General features: G+C 35.2%; 1 protein-coding gene across 7 annotated transcripts in view; it reads left to right on the top strand.

Annotated features, from left to right (window-relative positions):
* The window catches only part of DICER1 (dicer 1, ribonuclease III), a 72,600-nt gene that overhangs the window by 24,043 nt on the left and 28,624 nt on the right, over positions 1-19,933 (top strand). For 4 of the 7 annotated variants that reach the window (XM_066998296.1, XM_066998295.1, XM_066998293.1 and 1 more), the window contains 12 exons: positions 2,328-2,520; positions 3,424-3,586; positions 4,026-4,156; positions 5,808-5,942; positions 6,819-6,979; positions 8,221-8,389; positions 10,467-10,939; positions 15,062-15,194; positions 16,814-17,056; positions 17,154-17,308; positions 18,666-18,798; positions 19,294-19,369. In XM_066998296.1, coding sequence (XP_066854397.1) covers positions 2,377-2,520; positions 3,424-3,586; positions 4,026-4,156; positions 5,808-5,942; positions 6,819-6,979; positions 8,221-8,389; positions 10,467-10,939; positions 15,062-15,194; positions 16,814-17,056; positions 17,154-17,308; positions 18,666-18,798; positions 19,294-19,369 — 2,116 coding nt within the window. In that variant the 5' untranslated portion in view covers positions 2,328-2,376. Of the gene's footprint in view, positions 1-2,327; positions 2,521-3,423; positions 3,587-4,025; positions 4,157-5,807; positions 5,943-6,818; positions 6,980-8,220; positions 8,390-10,466; positions 10,940-15,061; positions 15,195-16,813; positions 17,057-17,153; positions 17,309-17,787; positions 18,611-18,665; positions 18,799-19,293; positions 19,370-19,933 lie in introns of those variants that run through there. The other 3 variants (XM_066998297.1, XM_048070422.2, XM_066998298.1) reach the window with 3 other exon arrangements.

Here is a 19,933-nt window from a genome sequence, read left to right as displayed (position 1 = left end):
AGAACAGAACTTGCATGTTCTCGTATACAGCCTGAAATGTATAAAAACAACATTAAAATCTCCAGGAGTCATCTTGTATTACAACTGAAATTAATAATAATGTATTTCTGAATTTATGATGTGTGTAACCTATGTTGGTTTTGTACTTGCAACCAAATAAAGCAATATTGTATTGATCTGTTCTTTTCCATTTAGAGAATCTGAAAGACCCAGGCTGAAAACATTAACTTAGGTTACAGGACTGAAAAAGTAAATGAGAAGAACTCACAAGATTTGAGTTTAGAGATTTTTTTAAAAGCAGCTGGAAAAATCAGTTAAAATGTCAACAGCATTCTCTAGTACATCCTTTGAAAAAATACATTTATTTTTTTCCCCTTAAGCCTTTGACTGCATGTCTTATTTCTGGTATCTTCTAACCCTGACAGTTTCTGTGAAGATCAAATTAAAATACCATACTAGGTTCCTGGAACAGTAGCACTCTCCTTTTAGTAAAGAAATACTTTTTTTTCCTGATAGAGAGGAAAGTGCATTGATCGCTGAGCCAAAGACTAAGAAGTTAAATTTACCCTCTTTTTCACTAAGCATTTGTTTCTGACTGCCTTTAAAACAGAAATAGTTCTTTATAATGGAGTGCAGCAGTGTTACTTTAACTTAACCACACTGTTCTTCAGGATTCTCCTGCCTCTTTGGAAAATAAAAAATTGGAACAAAGCTTTGTCTCTGATCACTTTTTTGTAAAGTGGCATTACTTCTGCATGAATGTCCAAGGGGAGTGAGCATATAATTCAATGTAATGCCTTCTTTTTGTCTTACAAGATATACTGGAGATGGAAACTAGACTGAATCAGTCTGATCTCATCAGAGCTTCTCATAGTTACTTAATGTTAGTTACATTAGAATACAAGTCAGTGTCTAGACGTGGTATAAATTGTAATATTTAACTTCGAAATATGAATATACAATGAAGAGCTTACACTCTGTTGTAAATAAAAGAAAAACTTGTCTTGATACAAAGAGAAGTGAATACTTTTCTTTTTACTTGGACTGCTTTATTTATAGTCTTTCAAAGTAGTTATTTCTCATAACCTTCAGAGGTCAGTGTTTTCTATTACATACCATATCATACTTGTGTCAGAATTACAGATGTTCTTTCCTAGTGCAACAGTTGGAAAGCATAATCAATTTTCCTGTTCTACAGAATAGCAAGCACATTTCTGTACAATAGGGTATTAAAATAGGATGTTAATTAGCTTTTTCTCTAAGTCTTCAATTTGAAGCCATGGTTAGTTTTAGCATCAGTCTCAAAAAAAAAAAAAGAAAGGCATAAAATGAACACAAAGCATCTGGAAATGCCGAGGAAAACCAGCTATTGAAAACATCTAGTTGAATAGGATATGTATCTGCTATGGAGGTAGGGGGAAGCGTTCAAAAAGTTTGTCAGAGTTGATGCAGTATGTTTGTATTATAGCAAATATTGCTGTGGTATATCTTCATGCCTTGTCTATTCAGTCTCCTTGGGAAAGGTAGAATTGATTTATACCTTGATCATTCCTATCAAACATTTCTAAAAGCCCTCAGTGATGAGGTCTTTCCCCTTAGTAGGGAAGTATTTTCTGGTGCATAATTGTCATCAAATTGTGAATGGTTTGTCTATTAGTTAGTTTCTTTCTGGAAACTTATGGTTAACCTGACAGGGGACCCATTCTCCATTAGTTCTTATCAGCGTCATCAGCAATCATTTGTGAAATTTCTGTCAGCTCTTCAACAGATTTTGGTTAAGTTAGCAGTTTATTTGAAAACAGGTTCTTTTGAAGCTCTTTCATTTTCCTTCTGATTAAAATGAAGTCCCTGTTGCGTGCATGTATGTGTATGTAAAGCTTTGACTGGTTATAGGACTTACTGCATGGGAAGAAAAATGGAAAATGTGGTAGACTTATTTAGTACCTGTGATCTTGAAAATCTATTTATTTTCTTTCATGAAGCACAGCTAGAACAGCTTTATTTGTTTGTTAATCAAGAAACTTTAAAAGGGGGGTCACCAGAACACAAATGGAACTTTATTCAGAAATGTACAAGTCCACATGGCTAGAATGAACTTTGCCCTGTAAAGTGCAGCTCCTTTTGAATTTCTTTGGTACTTTGATAAATACGCATCTTTAAGTGAAAGAGTCTCTAAGTTTGAAATTGAAATATTCTGCTGAAAGTAATGAGACTTGGTGCTTGCTGGAAGTAAAATTTGAGTAAAGTTGTATTATTTTCTTAGATTTTGTTTTGGTTTTGCTTTATATTGTGACTATATCTAATACTGTTTGTCTTTCTTCTCATAGTAGGCTGTGCTGGAACAAAAATGCAATGAAAGAAACACTGGATGAATGAATGAAAAGCCCTGCTTTGCAATCCCTCAGCATGGCGGGACTGCAGCTCATGACCCCTGCTTCCTCCCCAATGGGTCCTTTTTTTGGACTACCATGGCAACAAGAAGCAATTCATGATAACATTTACACGCCAAGAAAATATCAGGTACCAGTGATAATACTTTTTTTCTGACATTGATATATTAGTAAAATTAAATGCATTAATAGAAAAAGAACTAGAGCAGCTGGAGAAAGTAGTGTTGGACATAGCCTAGGCATATGTCTCTTATAGCTCCACCTATTGGAAGCTAGTTGTGTCTCTGTTTCCTTACCTTGGCTGCATTCTACTTTTGTAATAATCCCCATTCCCACTTCTCAGTTTGCTCTAATAAACCAAACTTTTAAGCTGAATATTCTCTTGCTCTGCTCTCTGCAAGATGCTTTTAGGGGCAGATACAATAAATACGACATTGTGCACCGTGATTATATGCGTAGAGTCATGTCTCCTTCTGTCTTCTACATAATAAATACAGATTTTGATTCACATATGTATCAAAACACTTCAGTAATGTCAGAAATGCTGTCAGCGCACTCTGATTTTCAGTTTGCTACAGAAAGCTATTTCTGATTTCTGGAATTTTAGTTCTCTTTGTGCCCTGCAGAGGTGCCTGAAAGCTAGCATTTGGCTAGTATTACTGAAAAAGTTACATCACAGTGAGCTAACAACATACTTGCATATTTGACTGAATTGATGTATATAATTAGATTTAAAAGCACTAGCTTGTTGTTTCAGACAGTATGTCTAGTAACATAATCATATCTTAAAAAGCTATAGTTAGGAAGCTATTTAGAACATGAATAAATTATTATACTAGAGGAATTTAGTTTTAGAAGCAAGACCGTGTTACTAATGAGGGACTACATTGTTAAAGAACACTGTTAATTCTGTGGCACTGGGAGAAAGCTCTAAGAGGTAATACTGGTCTGTCTGTAGTTTATTTATCACTTGTGTTGTTTTTTGTCAGCCTTTTCACTGCATTGCTGCAAATAATATTGTTTTTAAACCTAGGTTGAACTGCTTGAAGCAGCTTTGGATCATAATACAATAGTCTGTTTAAACACTGGCTCAGGGAAGACTTTTATTGCAGTACTACTCACTAAAGAGCTGTCCTATCAGATCAGGGGAGATTTCAACAAAAATGGAAGAAGAACTGTGTTCTTGGTCAACTCAGGTAAGAGGAGAAGTATACAAAGTTCCCGAATGTGCTAATGTTACTGTTATGGGATACTCCTTAACAGAAGTTGTGTGAAAGCAGAGTTGGGAGAAACTTTTGCATGAAGTCCTTAACGGTAAGGATATTGAGCTAACTGAAGAATGTGATTGATACCTTTCACTTTTTGCCTATCATACTCTTGACACAAACTCTTTATCTTTGACATCTCCTGTTTTCTGGTTTAAAATCAATGCATAAAATTCGAAGTGCAGTTTAATTAGCAATTTGTTTCCTTACTGTAGTTTTACATGGAGGTAGTTGCCATGCAGCCAGCCTGGTTTGGCCTAACAAAGATCACATTGTGAAATATGGTGCTAGTAATAGAGCAAACATCTTAAGGGTTTTTTCATACATTAATTTTTATGTGATTGAGGGTTTTTTGTCTTTTTCTTTTAAGCAAATCAAGTTGCTCAACAAGTGTCAGCTGTCAGGACACATTCAGATCTTAAAGTGGGAGAGTATTCAAGTTTAGAGGTAACTGAATCATGGACAAAAGAGAAATGGAGTCAGGAATTCTCTAAGCATCAGGTAATGTATGAAGTATAAACTACAAATATAAGCAGAGTCTACAGTAAGTTAGGCTTGGTGAGAATTGATAGTTTCTTTCCATTTATACGTTAATGGTTCTAAAAGAAATTTAGCGTGTTGGTGAGATTTGTATATCAATTTTAAGACAAAACACATGAAGAAGGTAGTCAGGTTGTTTTAAAAACCTGCCCTTTTAATCCTTTGTTTCCAGTCTCCCTACCTTGTGGTTCATAATGATGATTGCAGAATAAATTTTTAATGTGCAGGTTGTACTTTAAATGCCATTAAAATATGTATAAATGTTAGGTAATAAATAAAGATGTTAAAATTGAATGGACATCAGGGATCAGAGCATTTATCTTTTTGTCACGCTTTTTATTTCTGCCTTTTTGGATTTCTGTATAGTTCTCTTTTCAGATGGAAAATCATTGCCTTTAGTAGTAATATAGTAATATTTTTGTAGGTAGTTCAATGTTAGCATAAAAATAGTACGTAATTTTATCAAGAAATTCAACTCTAGTATGCTATAATTATATGCTGATTTCTGTAACCTAAGTCTTGAAACTAAGAGATGGTCTTAATATGTGTTTACTGCTAATAAAATCCATGAAGCCTAAACTGAGAAATTTGAGATACTGTTCTGGACAGTTCTTGCTGATTATAGCATGAAGATGTAGCAGCAAGGAATTATCCAGTAGCTCTCTCCACTACTTGGAAGAACTTTTATTATTTTCTAACTCCAACAGTTTTAGTTAAATGAGTTTTTTTAAGAAATATAAAATAAACTTGAAGCTCTTCAGAAGGGCTAAAATTATTCTGTTATCTCATTTGATAAATTTTCTTACCAATTACTCCAGTACGCAATAATAGGATTGGTTATTAGGGCCTAATTGTAGTACTTGTATTGGCATAGATGTTGTCAAGTAATGAGTTCAGAACTCCAGAGTCTGAGAAAGAAGATGAACTAGTCTAATTTATGTACAAAATATATATACCCCCCCACCTCTGTTTTTTGATTTAACAGAACCCTCTGTGTTGTTAAAACTTATTTAACTGTGATGCCTAAATGATGCCCTCTTTAAATTGTAAATAATCATTCTAACTTTCTACAGAAGTTTTGGTGCTAGAGGGCAGGGTGCAATTTTTAAAGTGTTTAGATTCACTTCTGAATGGTAATTTTGAATTTAAGGTTGGCCTTCTAAAGATCTTCTGTTGCTGTCATTAATCCCACTGTAGGCTTTACCATTTGCATGACAATTTCGTTAATTTTTGCTGCATGAGCACGTGGTTATCAGTTTATGCAGAAATATTTTTCTTGCTGTAGACATGATGATGGGGCAGATAAGGGACGTTGAATTCAGTGACATTTGTTCTGTGTAGTCTTGCTGGCGTTAATATCATTTATTTATTGTATTTGGTTTTTCTAGGCATGTGACTGGAGATATGTATAAAGCCTTTAGATAGATTACTTTCTCAAGTACATAATGTTTTGTTCTCCCATGCACTAAGGGGATGTAGATGAATAAATGCCATTCACATTTGGTAATACTGTCTAGCAAGACCTGCAGAAGAGCTTTTCCATTTTACTTTGACCTCAGACAGTTTGTACTTTCTTTTTTTTTTACTAACACTTTTTTCCCCTTTTATCTAGGTTTTGGTTATGACATGTCATGTTGCTTTGACTGTTCTGAGAAATGAATATTTATCCCTGTCAAATATTAATCTTCTGGTGTTCGATGAGTGCCATCTTGCAATCCAGGACCACCCATACCGTGAAATTATGAAGGTCAGTTTCCCCTGCATGAACGTTTTAATGCTTTGTTGAGGAGAAGGAGTGTGGTGGAAGGGTTGGAGAAATGGGAAACGTTTAAGCCAGCTTTTGATACTGGATGAACCATATTTTATTGTTCCATTTTGTCAATGGAACCATATTTTAGCATGTTGTGGAATTGTAAATTTACTGTAATGAATTAACACTTCATTGATGTTATGAGACAGAAAAAAGTGTGTTTACTACATTTTATAGTGGTGATTAAAGAAAAACCTGGCATTAACATAAAAAAAGAATTTATGGCATTAAATACATTTTCTAAATTAATTGATTAAAATATTTGAGAGGGAGTGTTTGGAAATGGGCTGTACTAGTCAGTTTCTTTATTTTTAAATTACTGATTTCTGAATATGTTTGTAGAGCTTTTTTTGAATATTGCTGTCTCTGTGTGGTATTTGGTTTATATAATATGGTTAACCTTTATAACAGATGTCTTTCCAGATCTTTCTTCAAGTTTAACCAAACCATGTGTACTTTATTTATTAGATAATACTTTTTTTTTTCATGGTGTGTAAGTATTATGATGTGTGTGTGTGCGTTGTAAATGTGGCAAGGATATCCTGTGCAATCCTAACAGTCTATTTCTTTATATATTTCCACCAAGTAAATATTTATCTTTAAATGTGATTGCTGTTAAATGTTCTTTAGTTCTCTAGGTTAAATTCCAGGCAGTAGAGTAGAAAATATCTATTGGGTGTTTGTTTCCCTGTCCAATACTCGCTATTCAAATACTAATTTCCTATTAAGCTTCTTGCCTAGTAGTTTGGTAGCAGGCTTGCAGAATGGTGGAAACAACTGTCCGAAGGTATTTCATTCTGGTTTAATTTACAGATCTGTGAGAATTACCCATCATGTCCTCGAATCCTGGGATTAACAGCTTCCATTTTAAATGGGAAATGTGATCCTGCTGAGTTAGAGGAGAAGATCCAGAAACTGGAGAAAATACTAAAGAGCAATGCTGAAACTGCAACTGATTTGGTGGTCTTAGACAGGTATGTTGTTGTACAGTTATAGCTGTTTAATTCACAACTGCATTTTCATTTAATAAGGAATAAATCAGTAGAGTTTTTTCCTAGTTGAAACCTTAAGGAAAGTGTGTGTATCTGGTGCCATTACATCCGTATGGGGTATGGACAGGAAGATAAACATAAAATTGCTTTTTGAGTAACCATGTTGAAGTACATCTTTCCTTAAGGTTAAGTATGAAGAGTGCGTCACTTTAATATTCAGACATTTTACATTGGGGGAAAAAAAAGACAAAAATCATACCATAACATTTTTTGTTGTAAAACTCACTGTCTTATGTTTGGAGTAGCTGGTTTATGCTCAGCGTATGCTGTAATGTTGCTATTTCATTTAGAAAAACGTTGCAGCATCCACAGTACAAGACGCCAGAGAAGTTGCATGGATTTTTTTTTTGTTGTTGTTTTAAATGACTAATCTGGGTTTAGATGGTAATGAAAGCCAGAGGGAGATAAGAGGAAGCAGTAAAAACACTACTGGAATAGTATAGCGAGTGAGTGTTTTCCACTGTGTTTTTTACGTGCTATAAAATGCTGTGAATTTTCTTTTTTTAAATAAAGGTAGTGATAATGTGACTGCTGTGGAGGAAGATTAATGTAAAACAATAAATTACATATATTCTTGCATCAGCTGTACTGTTTTGTATGAACTGAGTTTCAGATAACATCAAAAAGATGTTCTGGAACAGTTGCTTTGTGTTCTTGTTTGTTTTTCTTGAATGTATTTTTTCTGAGCCGATATGAACCATTTGCTTTTACAAATTTCTCACTTGTAGTTGTGACATTCAAGAAGAGTAAATACTTTACTTGTGTAACTGCATATACAGACCTAAATCTATGTTACGTGTATTTTATTTGTTTGGCATATCAAAAGAGTATACTTTGGAATACTAGAAGTGAAGATGGTGATCAAGTAGATTCAATTTGCTTTGCCATAAATTTTCTGATATTTGAAGTGTAGATAGTGATATTAACCTCTTTTTTAGGAAGTATATGAGAGAATAATATTTTAGAACACGGTAGTTTAGTATTTGTGGTGGTGGTTTTTTTACTTTTTACTTTTTTTAATTCTACTTTTTTTTATATATTTAACCGTGTAACTCTATTCATTCATGGTGGAGAAATGTACTTGACTATACTACATATTGCCCTTGCTATTTGCCATGTAACCTTAACAGGCTGAAATAACTTGATCTTTGCCCTCAATTAAGATATACTTCTCAGCCATGTGAGATTGTTGTAGACTGTGGACCATATACTGACAAAAGTGGGTTGTATGGAAGATTATTAAAGGAATTGGATGAAGCGCTTCATTTTCTAAATGACTGCAACGTATCTGTGCATTCAAAGGAAAGAGATTCTACATTAATTTCAAAACAGGTGAGGACATAACATGTGCGGAAAAAAAGTGGGAATTGAAATCATACTACTGTTTTTCTTTGCAGTATATGTTACTGAAACTTTCTAAGCTAACTGAAACTTCCTAAGTCAGCCTAGCGTATCTAAGCAAAAAGACTTCTTATTTTTGTATTCCAGTGCAGGTATGATTCGGGCTTAAATGTCAATCATCAATTCCTAGATCAGAACTTCATCTGGTTTGAGAATCTTGTATTCGAATTAGCTTAAGGCAGAAAAATATTCTGCACCCTGATTTCTGAAGTCAAGAATTTGACATCTTTATGATCTCCAGCGACCTTTGAATAATTCAGTACAGAAGAGGAAACAATGCCTCAGGGAATATTAGGAAAAGCTGCGTGTAGTTGTATTACAAGATGATAAAGTAAGAGTAGAGGCAAAAATTCCAACCATAGCCCTACAATTTCCACAATTTATTTTAGAACAATGTTGAATTAGTGGAATGGAATTTCAACCTGAAGCTTGCCCCTACCTTTCTGCGTGTTTGCCCATGTGTTGTCATGCAGGATGGCAGAGTAGAATACAGAAGGCATGGTGAGCATCTATTGAGCAGGGACCTGTCACACTTTAGGTCTGAGGTCGAAGCACCCTTTTTTTCCTTTGGGGTTTGGGCTTTGAAATTGCCTCCTGAGGTTACAACTATGTAAGTACTTAAGTCTCTTTATTTAACAAGAAGTTAGAAGTGAGTTGTATTTCTATAGCAATCTATGAGGAACTTGGCAATCGTATTTCTGGAATACTTTGGGCTGAAGAGAGTTTCCTTAAACATTTCTAGAAAACCAGCACTCTGGCACTGTCCAGAAAAAAAAAGATTATTTGCACCAGAGAGAAGGATGATAAGTAAGGCAGGCTGTATTTCTACTTTTCAGTCTGTCACAATTGCGTGAGAAGAGGAAGTCCTGGTTACTTTTGTGCTAAACTTAAAATGCAATAGGGTAAAATAAATAAGGAATACTGGCAGTTGGGTGTGATCCCAAGGATTTGCATAGTCCAGAGGAGTGGATTAACTGCTATGCTTCTGATGCATGTAGCCCTCTGTGCTTGTTTGCTGATCCAGTAGCTCTACAAGAAGATGGAGGCACCCGTATTAAGAAAAAGAAATGTTTTCCACCTGTGATGTCCTTTTGTCTTGGTTGTGGGGAGAATCAAGTGTCTGTATGCAGTTACAATTTGTTTAGAAAAAAAAAATGCCTTCAAGTCCCATAGCTAACAAATGTTAGGGAAGATAGTGTAAAGAAATCTTGCTCTATATTTCTTCACAGAATTAAGGAAGAGGAATTAAGGACGAGGACAACTGAAAACTAATATCCTGACTATTTTGAGATGCTTCTGTTGTAATAGGACATGTAGATCATTAGTATTGTTTGTAACTCATTTCTGTATTTATTTGTTTAGTGTTTGATCACTTGACTCTGTGGGAGGAATAACCTTGCCATCACATAAGATGTTGATGGTACTTAAGAGTCTATGCTTTTTTCTTTGAGTAATGTATAGTTCCCTCTGTTTTTCCTATTGGGCCCCCACGTACATACCCCTAATTTTTTCCTTTGAGAGGTGAGACTTAGTAAGATTAACCTAATGCAACTTCCTGCTCAGATATTTTTGAAATCTTAGGGGAAGTATCACTAACAAATAAAAAAAGAAAAATGCCTGCTAAAGCATTTACTTTGTTATTAGTTCAATGTTAAACATAAGGGATAATTCTTTCTGCTTTGTTTATTGAGGTGCCCCAAGAAGTATTCTCCTTTTTAACATAATTATCTTAAGGTAAATTTCAAATAACAATTTCATCAAATTGCAAAATATTATGTAAACTATTTTTGAGGTTCAGAAATGTCAGAATTTGAAAGTTTAGTTGTGACTTAGAACCAAAGTTCCCAAGGTTGTCTAAATGACAGAAGCCAATTTTAAATATTTTTGTAATAGAATAGGTATCATAATCCTTACAAAGATTGTGCTATATGAGAAACAAGATCCCAATCTTACATGAATAATTCTTGAATGTATTCTTTAAACTGATATTTGAATTCATTTGTTGTAGATATTGTCAGACTGTCGAGCTGTGTTGGTTGTTCTGGGACCCTGGTGTGCAGATAAGGTAGCTGGGATGATGGTGAGAGAGCTACAGAAGTATATCAAACATGAACAAGAGGAGCTGCACAGGAAATTTTTATTGTTTACAGACACTTTCCTAAGGAAAATACATGCACTCTGTGAAGAGCACTTCTCACCTGCCTCACTTGACCTGAAATTTGTAACCCCAAAAGTAATAAAGCTGCTTGAAATCTTGCGCAAATACAAACCATATGAACGGCAGCAGTTTGAAAGCGTTGAATGGTATAACAATAGGAATCAGGATAATTATGTGTCCTGGAGTGATTCTGAAGATGATGATGAGGATGAAGAAATTGAGGAAAAAGAGAAGCCAGAGACTAATTTCCCATCTCCTTTTACTAATATTTTATGTGGAATTATTTTTGTGGAAAGAAGATACACAGCAGTTGTTCTAAATAGGTAAATCTTCTTTATTTAAAAAAAATAATTAAAAAACACACTCAGCTGCCAGCACATGGATGATAGTATTGTGAATATGTAGGATATTGTATATCTTGTATTTTCAGAACTCCATTTAAAGTTGGTTTAGGAGACAATACTGGATCTATGTAAAGAAAGAATAACAGCAAAAAAATCAGGTTATGTGTATATGGGGTGGATGGGAAGGGCCAAATATTTTTGAAAATTATACTAAAGGGCTCATTTTGGATCTGGGTTTGTAATTTGATTTGTTTAGAAGGTGAAATACTGTACCTTAACTGTAAAATAGACATATACTGACTTGTACTAATCGGTCTTTTAATTTATATTTGCAATGGATGCTGGAAATTCCTTTAGCCTACTGAGTGCAATAGTTCTGGAAATTTTACCATTACCTTACTAAATCACATTATTATATGATTCAGTCTGCAGAAATCAATTTTGCCCTTACACAAATATATCTTAAGATTTACCAGTACTACTTTAACAGTTGGTGTTTATAAAAACGCCTATTCAGTAAAACACTAAGTACTTTCTTATAGCATGCAATAAGAAAAATATGAACCCTGGAATATTTGCCAAGATACACTTTGCAGTACTCTCGTTCCTTATCAGTTCTAATTCCTGAATGTGATCCATGATAATTATACATAACATTTAAAATTCTTAAATGCCATTTGCCACAAACTGAGTGACATCTGATTTATTTACGTCTTGATTTTGGTGGGGAGGGGAGGTAGGTTTTTTAATAGTGTGCTAAATGTCCTGTGCAATCTGTTTATTGAGTTCTGGATACCTCTGAATCTGACCCTTCTGTTGTTACCTTTTGCCTGACTGAATAGTTTGTATTACATAATATAGTCTTTGATCTGCAGACTTGCCTTTGTGTTTTTTGTGAACTTCATCTTTTTTGTTTGCTTTTCTGCACTCTTAAATATGTTTACATAAATATGCTATATAATGCAAATTAAGCCATTCAGTGAAATGACGTATTCTGTTATTAACTCTTGAAGAAATAACTTTAATAGATCCTGATAACTTCGTTGAGTTGAAATTAGTATTTCACTACCCTACAGGGAGTGAATGGAAATGTGAAATTTTCTTTTAAATTATGAATGAGGTTGAAATACTTTTTTTCTGCTGTCTGTTCTTGTAGACTGTGACTTATGTACTATACTATATGCTAACTACTATTGAAACCAACAGAGAATGATATCTAGATCCAGTAGGTAACCGATTTCTGCCATCTTTAAGCTTTAAGCCCCTTTTGGTATAGGCTGTGGGCAGCAAAAAATCAAACTGTATGCATCTTTTTATCCACTTTTGAAAGCTAGCTAACATAACTTCAGAATGCTTCTGTACCTCATGTACACCTGGCCTCAAAATTCCTGGAAGATCAGCACCCTTGAGGTGATTGACAGAAGCCTGGAGGTCTCCCACGGAGAATCTTAGCGTAGGCTCACTTAAACTGAGAGGATTTAGTTCAAGGGCCTCATTGATTCTGTACATACAGGTAGAAATACTGTTTCCTGAATAAGGAAGTCAGAAACTTTTGAATTAGTATATTAAAATCACCCACGTTTCCAGTAATCCAGTATGGATCAGAACTAACTTAAAGTAGTAGTAGTATCATTATTTTTTTAAAAAATCTATCCCACAGTAAAACTTCAAGACTGTAATCCTGTTTTATGAAGTCCGTAGTTCATGATGAATGGGGAAGGGCAACACTTGTAGCCTGTGTTGGACTTGGTGGTGGAAAGGGGTAGGATTTTCCTCTGACACAGTAATTAGGGCTAATCTTTCTTTAGAGATCTTTAGCAGCAGCCACTGCTCATGTTGTAAATGCTACCGACTAGAGACGGGAGAAAAACAAAAGCAAACAAAACCAACCAAACAAAACCAATCCATCTCCTGCCCCCAAACAACTTTGTTTTCTTGGTTATTACTATGCACAACTGATGAAGTGGCTCATTTACTGTTTTGTTTGGTCTATACAGTTCATTCCTGATCTGAAACGGAGCTTAGAGGAACCTGAAATCACTTTTTGAGGCCCCATGTCCATCTGTTTTCATTGCAGTGCCTCACAACTTCCCTAGAGAAGGGTCTGAAAGCAGAAATTTGGGTCTGTTTGGAAAACAATACCTACCAGCTATCACTACTTAATTTTCTTTTTGACCACAATATTAGTCTTAAATGTTTCTCAAGAACTTTCCAAAGCTGTGCACAGTGACATGTTTATTCAGTTGCTTTTAATTTTTGTCCATTTCTGTAATGAGTGAGACACAGTAGGAATGTTTGGAATGCTTACTAGATAGATGCTCAAATTGAAGCTATACAGCTTGGCAGAAATGCCACATGGAGAAATAAAACAAAAATAAGGCTTTGCTCCTATTATAACTCTTAATTTCTTAGAATGCCTCTCTCTAGAGCCTAGGCTGCATATAGAAATGGGAATCTGTTCGGCTAACAGAGCATTTGCTCTAGTACAAGAGAATCACAGAATGGTTTGGGTTGAAAGGGACCTTAAAGATCATCTAATTCCAATCCCCTGCCATACCCCATGCCCCATCCAGCCTGGCCTTGAACACCTCCAGGGATGGGGCATCCACAGCTTCTCTAGGCAACCTGTGCTATTGCCTCACCACCTTCTGAGTGAAGAATTTCTTCCTAATACCTAATCTAAACCTTCCCTCTTTTAGTTAAAGCCATTCCACCTTGTCCCATCACTGCACTACCTGACTATGAGTCCTTCCTCAGCTCTCCTGTAGCCCCCTTTAGGTACTGGGTGAACACTGTAAGGTCTCCCCAGAGCCTTCTCTTCTCCAGGCTGAACAACCCCAACTCCTTCAGCCTGTCTTCATAGGAGAGATGCTCCAACCCCTTGACCATCTTTGTGGCCCTCCTCTGGACTCATTCTAATACACCCATGTCCTTGTGCTGTCTGTTTCTATAAGGATACCAAACTATTTTCTGCTTTTCCATTTCCTTGCTTATTCTCCCTGACCATTCCAGTTTGAACAGAGTACAAAGGAAGGAAGCCTCCAAAGTGCTTTATGTTTGCATAAGCTTCATTAAAATCGGTGACTTGAGCAGTATTCCAGTGGGGGAGAGAGAGCAGGAGAACTGCTATTTTCTATTTGGTTTGACAGCAGCTAGCTGGGCATGTGCTAGGTATGTCACAGGCTAGCACAACATCCAGCCTCTTCTGTGAGGCAGAACTCCTCGAGATGTAAGTGAGGGGAATTTGGATTTCTGTTGGAGGTGTATGAAGGCAGGTTGTCCTTACACATGAGGACCAGGTGATGGACAGATGGATGTGTTATGAGAAAACTGGTAATGGGACGGCTCTAGTGAGAGATGCAAGAGGTGTAACTTTTTGTATATGACCCCTTGATTTTATTGGCTCTGCTGCTCATAAGTCTGCTGTGGTTGAGAAATCCCAGATTCTGTCCATACTGAAAACAGATCAACTAAGGATGCTACGGCATAAGCAATTACTTTGATTGCACAAGGTAATTATGCTCTTAAATCCACAAATGCCTCATTCTAGATTCAGTACTTTATTTATACAATCTTCTAGCTTGTCTGTGAAATCAAAGCATTGCCTTAGTCAGTCTTTTCTGCTTGTGTAAGCTAAAGAAAGATGTAGGGGAATAAACTGAATGAACACCTTATGTTGAGGAAACACACTTTTTGAGGGAGCAGTTAAAGGTCTTTCTGCTATGGTTAGTCGTTTACAGAAAAAGAAATTCACTAAAATGTCATGAATAGGGTTTAGCAACAACAGGAAGCTTTAGAGTATTAGCTTGGTTTAAAAATACCTGTTTTTTAACAACAGGTTTTACCATGATAAGTCTAAAATGTATGTGATGCATGCAGTCGCATGCTTTGTACGTGGTCTGTCTTACTATCATTGTAGAGGTTTTCACTACAGATTAGTCTTTTTAAAGAAATCTAAGAAATCTAAGGCTAGGTTATGTGCTAGCAAGATGCGTAATTTTCATGTTTCCACTTTTATTTAACATAAGTTATTGTAAACAAAAGATTGTCTTCCATTTTTTTGGTTTGTGTGACTTCTAAAAACACATGTAATATTTTTAGGTTGATAAAAGAAGCTGGTAAACAAGATCCAGAACTGGCTTACATCAGTAGCAATTTTATAACTGGACATGGCATTGGCAAGAATCAGCCTCGTAACAAGCAGATGGAAGTAGAATTCAGAAAACAGGAAGAGGTAACTTCAAGAAAAATAATTGAAACTAGCAGTACCTTCAGAACTTTTTTTTTTTTTTTAACAGAGTCTGGGCACAGTCACTGGAAGTTCAGGGAATACCCATGGTTTAACAAGTATGCATACTAATTTGAAATACAGATGTTTTTCATAAAAATAACAGATGTTTAGATAAATTGCTATGTCACATTGTACAAACAAATTAAAACTTCATGTAAAATTATGCTCCTGTCTTGTGAGATCATCAGTCATCTAATTGTTCTCCGTTGGGTTAATAGTGGTACAGTAATACTGTATAGAAAGTCAAGGTTCCTGGCATTTTTAACAATTATTAAGTTGCTTTTATGTTTATTTTTGCTGAAAGTGAGTTTTGTAAATCTCTAAGTTACATAAACATAGAACTCCATGATTTTGACCTCACATGCATGTAAAGTATTTTGAAGACAAATGCATTCCTCCCCCATACCCCAGCTGGGTTGTCAACTTTCTAGCTTTTGTGATGATGTTGTCATCTGGTATCCTTCTGAAATCATTGTGTACTTGTATAAATTTGGCCTTTTATATGGTGAGGAGAAAATAATGTTAAATAAAGAATGTTAACTTAAATGCACAGTAAAAAAAAAAAAAAAGAACTTAATGTAGTAAAACTGAAGTGTAGAAGATCAGGAGTTGAATAGTGAATGTATTTAAAAGAAAAAATGTCGTCTTATAAAAGTAATTAAGCTAATCATGCCTAATAAATCTGATTAAAAACAAACACACCTACACACACATTTATATAAGAATAAACTTACACGCATGAAAGGGGTGCAAAAAGACACATCTGTCATACAGAACATAAAGCCTTTAAAAATGTCATAAACTAGTATGGGTTTAGTCCACTAATGAAAGTTAGCTGATCATATGCCACATGTACAAAAACTTGAAATCAGTGAATGTTGTTGGCACCTATTCAATAACAAATTTAAAACATAAACTTTTCATTTTGGGGGGGGATCTTCTTTCTTTATTAACATGGTACAATCTGTATATTTTACTTTTTAGGTTTTTTAAAATATTTGTTTCTTTTCTAGAATTTCTAATATAACGGCACAACTGCTAATGTTCTGGAAAATATTTTTTATGCTTCTTCTGACCCTTCCTTTTTCCACCTCAAAAAAAAAAAATCCTTAATGTTTACTAAACAGTATAAATATGAGAAGTACCAACTCTAGAATGAGGCTTTTTTGCCCCCAAAGAGGATGTTTCAACCTTAGAAATAGCTGATTGAAAAAAAAAAAAATGTTCTCCTGAAGGCAGCATTTTGTTATGCTCTATTTAAAAATAAATTAAAAAAAAAAAAAATAGGTGGGTTCTTCTGTTACTAGTGGCTGCAGTATCTCATTAGACTTGCATGATTTCAGATATATATCAGATATAATTCCTAGAAGTCTGACTATTCTTACAAAATGGTCTTGCTGTGTTTCTGAAAGTACTTTTTATAGTGGCTTTGTATCTGCATACTTAGCCAAATTTTTGGAATGTCTGATCAGTTCTCCTTGATTGTACTAGCTTTTGAGGAAATGGGTGATGCAGTCAAGTGTCAGATTAATCTCTCAAATTCATCTTCATTACTTTTGCAGGTTCTTAGAAAATTTCGAGCACATGAGACCAACCTACTTATTGCTACTAGTATTGTAGAAGAGGGTGTTGACATACCAAAATGCAACTTGGTGGTGCGTTTTGATTTGCCCACAGAATACCGTTCCTATGTGCAGTCAAAAGGAAGAGCTAGAGCACCAATTTCCAATTACATAATGTTAGCAGATACAGACAAAATTAAAAGTTTTGAAGAAGATCTTAAGACATACAAAGCAATTGAGAAGGTATGTGGCCAGAGGAATGTGCCTGTTTTTGTTAAATTTATCATAGCATGTTTTAAAGGAAACATCTCTCATCATATTGTGTTCTTGAAACGTTAAGATCCTGAGAAACAAATGCTCAAAATCTGTTGATGCTGGCGAAACCGAAACTGAACCCATTGTTGATGATGATGATGTATTTCCACCCTACGTGTTGAGGCCAGATGAGAACAGTCCAAGAGTTACTATTAACACTGCAATTGGACACATAAATAGGTAGGAGGCATGTTCGCTTTTACTTTTTGTCTGTGAATAAAAAGCTTGTAAGTTTGTCTTGGAACATGGGAGCATAGGCTGGGGCATTGTACCTATTTCCTCTTGGGAATGTAGAACAGGGTCTTCTCTTCGAAAGAAAGTGATCACGCTGGTTTGAAGGGATAGTTCGCTTTCTGTCTCTTTATCCTACAGAGGTTCTAGCTCTGATACAATAAATGTAATAATAGATTCCTTTGTAATTAAAACCATTCTGTAATTTAAAGCTGTCCTGAAAACTTAATTTCAAACTAGATAGAGGTCCTTTTTTTTCCCTCCTCTTACCAAGCTACATTTAAAAATAGATAAGTAGCATGTTAAAACTGTAGTAAAATCTTCCAATTCTGATATTCACATTTGCCAGATCAATGTGTTGCTGTTGTTTTTGTTGTTGTATTCAAAAACAAAAACATAGTAAGCTGAACATAATACCATTCCACAAGACAGGATAATATGCTTCCAAGGGAACAAGCTGATTCCATCTTTGTAAAGTCATGGCAGTTAGAGAAGGTCCTCAGAGACAGGAAAAGGTGAATGTTGTGACCCTCTTCCAAAAAGGCAAAGACGACGAGCCAGAGAGGTACAAACTGCTCAACTTTCCCGTAGTCATATGGATCAAGTCCTTGTAGAATGTGTTCCTAGATGTGTAAAGAAAAGGTGGTTTGCAATAGCCCACAGTGTCATCAAGGGCAGTTTTTGCCCTTGAACCGACCCTGTTGTCTTCTGTGTTGAAAAGTTTGACTCTATGAACAAGGGAAGAGCAGCGAACATCATTTACTTCACTTAAGTAAAGCTTTGGATGGAATTGCCATAGCACATCAGTAGCCATATTTGTGAGATGTAGACCATTTGGGTGGGACGGCCTGGCAAATAAAACATGGCAAAGCAGTCAGATTCACAGAGTGTAGTGGTAGATGACTCAAAGGCTAGCTGGCATCTGGTTTTGTGTGTCATTATTCATGGGCCATTAGCAGATCAGATGCAGGTCAGTTCATTGACCTGGTAGTATAGAATGCATCCTGCCTTTGACACCTATTTAGGAGGCAGGGGACATAACTACAGCAGAGGAAGGGCTACCGTTTGGAGGGGAAACTTGTCAAAGTGGAGAAACAGGACACCAGTGAACCCTAGAGACCAACCCTAGGTGGTCTCCTATTTGGCAGTTAGTTGAACATTAGTCGTGCATGTCCCTTTGCAGTGCTTAGTATATCATGAAATGATGTTATGTAGTGTTTATGCCAGTAAGGCAAGAGTCCATTGAAATGTCTTTAGGTTTCAATCTGCAAGTTCTGATGATCTGAAAAATCTCTTGTCAATTTAGGTACTGCGCTAGATTACCAAGTGATCCATTTACACACCTAGCTCCCAAGTGTAAAACCCGAGAACTACCTGATCATACATTTTACTCTACTCTCTACCTGCCAATCAACTCACCTCTTCGAGCTTCCATTGTTGTAGGTATTTGGGGAAGGAAAAGCATGGAAATAAATGAATATGTTGGTATGGATGTGTGCATGCCTCTTTTAGATTATTTTCAATGTTGTTAATGAAAATCACATGATTTTTCTCTTCCTGTATTGTGCTCTGTAACTGTATTTAAATGTGTCTATTTGCGTTACCTGTTTTCCAGCAGTTACTGTTTTTTCCATGGGCAAAAATACTTAGATATCGTTTCCAACGCTTTGAGGTTTTTTTGCATGTTTATATATCAGTCAAAGGAACATGTACTTTATTGTTTTTGATCAATAATAGTTTTCAGTTCGAAAGCTTGTAATTTTGGTTTCCATAGAAAATGAGTGTAAGTATCCTCATGAAACTTTCATTGGTGTAATATTTTATTAAGCTTTGCTTGTCTAATATTTTTATGTTAAATTAAACTAATCGTTTCTAACATATAATAAATAATGTGCTAATCAACTGAAGTATTTAAGAAATATTTATGTTTGTAGGGTCCTCCAATGAGTTGCGCAAGATTGGCTGAGAGAGTTGTAGCTCTTATTTGCTGTGAAAAACTGCACAAAATTGGTAAGAATTTGAAAAGCAATGTCTCTTTGGTAAAGAGTTTTTTGATAATTAAAGATTGAAGAAGGTGCGACTGTTATGCATATATATGGATTTTTGATGTATCCATCTACTGTAACTTCCTTTCTCTTGCCTTGCTCTATGATGTCATCATGTAGTCAATAATTTAGCATACACCTTTTAAGCTAAAGTCATTTTCCAGGGAAATTTTCTTATTTAACATATTCTATTGCAAATTCAATAGTAATAAGACAGACAATTTTTTACATTGAATATACTTAAGGTAAAGGGGAAAATAATCTTATTCCCTAGAAAGTGTTGGTTATAGATCAGGAACTACATACCACGGCCAAAAAATAATTTCATGTTTTTTAAAATGAATCTTAACAAAGAAATATTTAAAATATAGAGCCCAAAATTTATTGTATTTACTGCATTGTAAGTCATTGTCCAGAAATAAGACACTGCAGGATTATTTTAGTTGTCTCTAGTAATGACGCATATTCTTAGAGAATGTTTTAAAGAGAATTCCATGTTATCAGTGCTTTGAATGCGATACAGAAATAT

Source organism: Anser cygnoides, chromosome 5 (genome assembly GCF_040182565.1).
Source record: "Anser cygnoides isolate HZ-2024a breed goose chromosome 5, Taihu_goose_T2T_genome, whole genome shotgun sequence".
NCBI classification, from domain to species: domain Eukaryota; kingdom Metazoa; phylum Chordata; class Aves; order Anseriformes; family Anatidae; genus Anser; species Anser cygnoides.
This window is presented reverse-complemented; position numbering and strand designations above follow the sequence as displayed.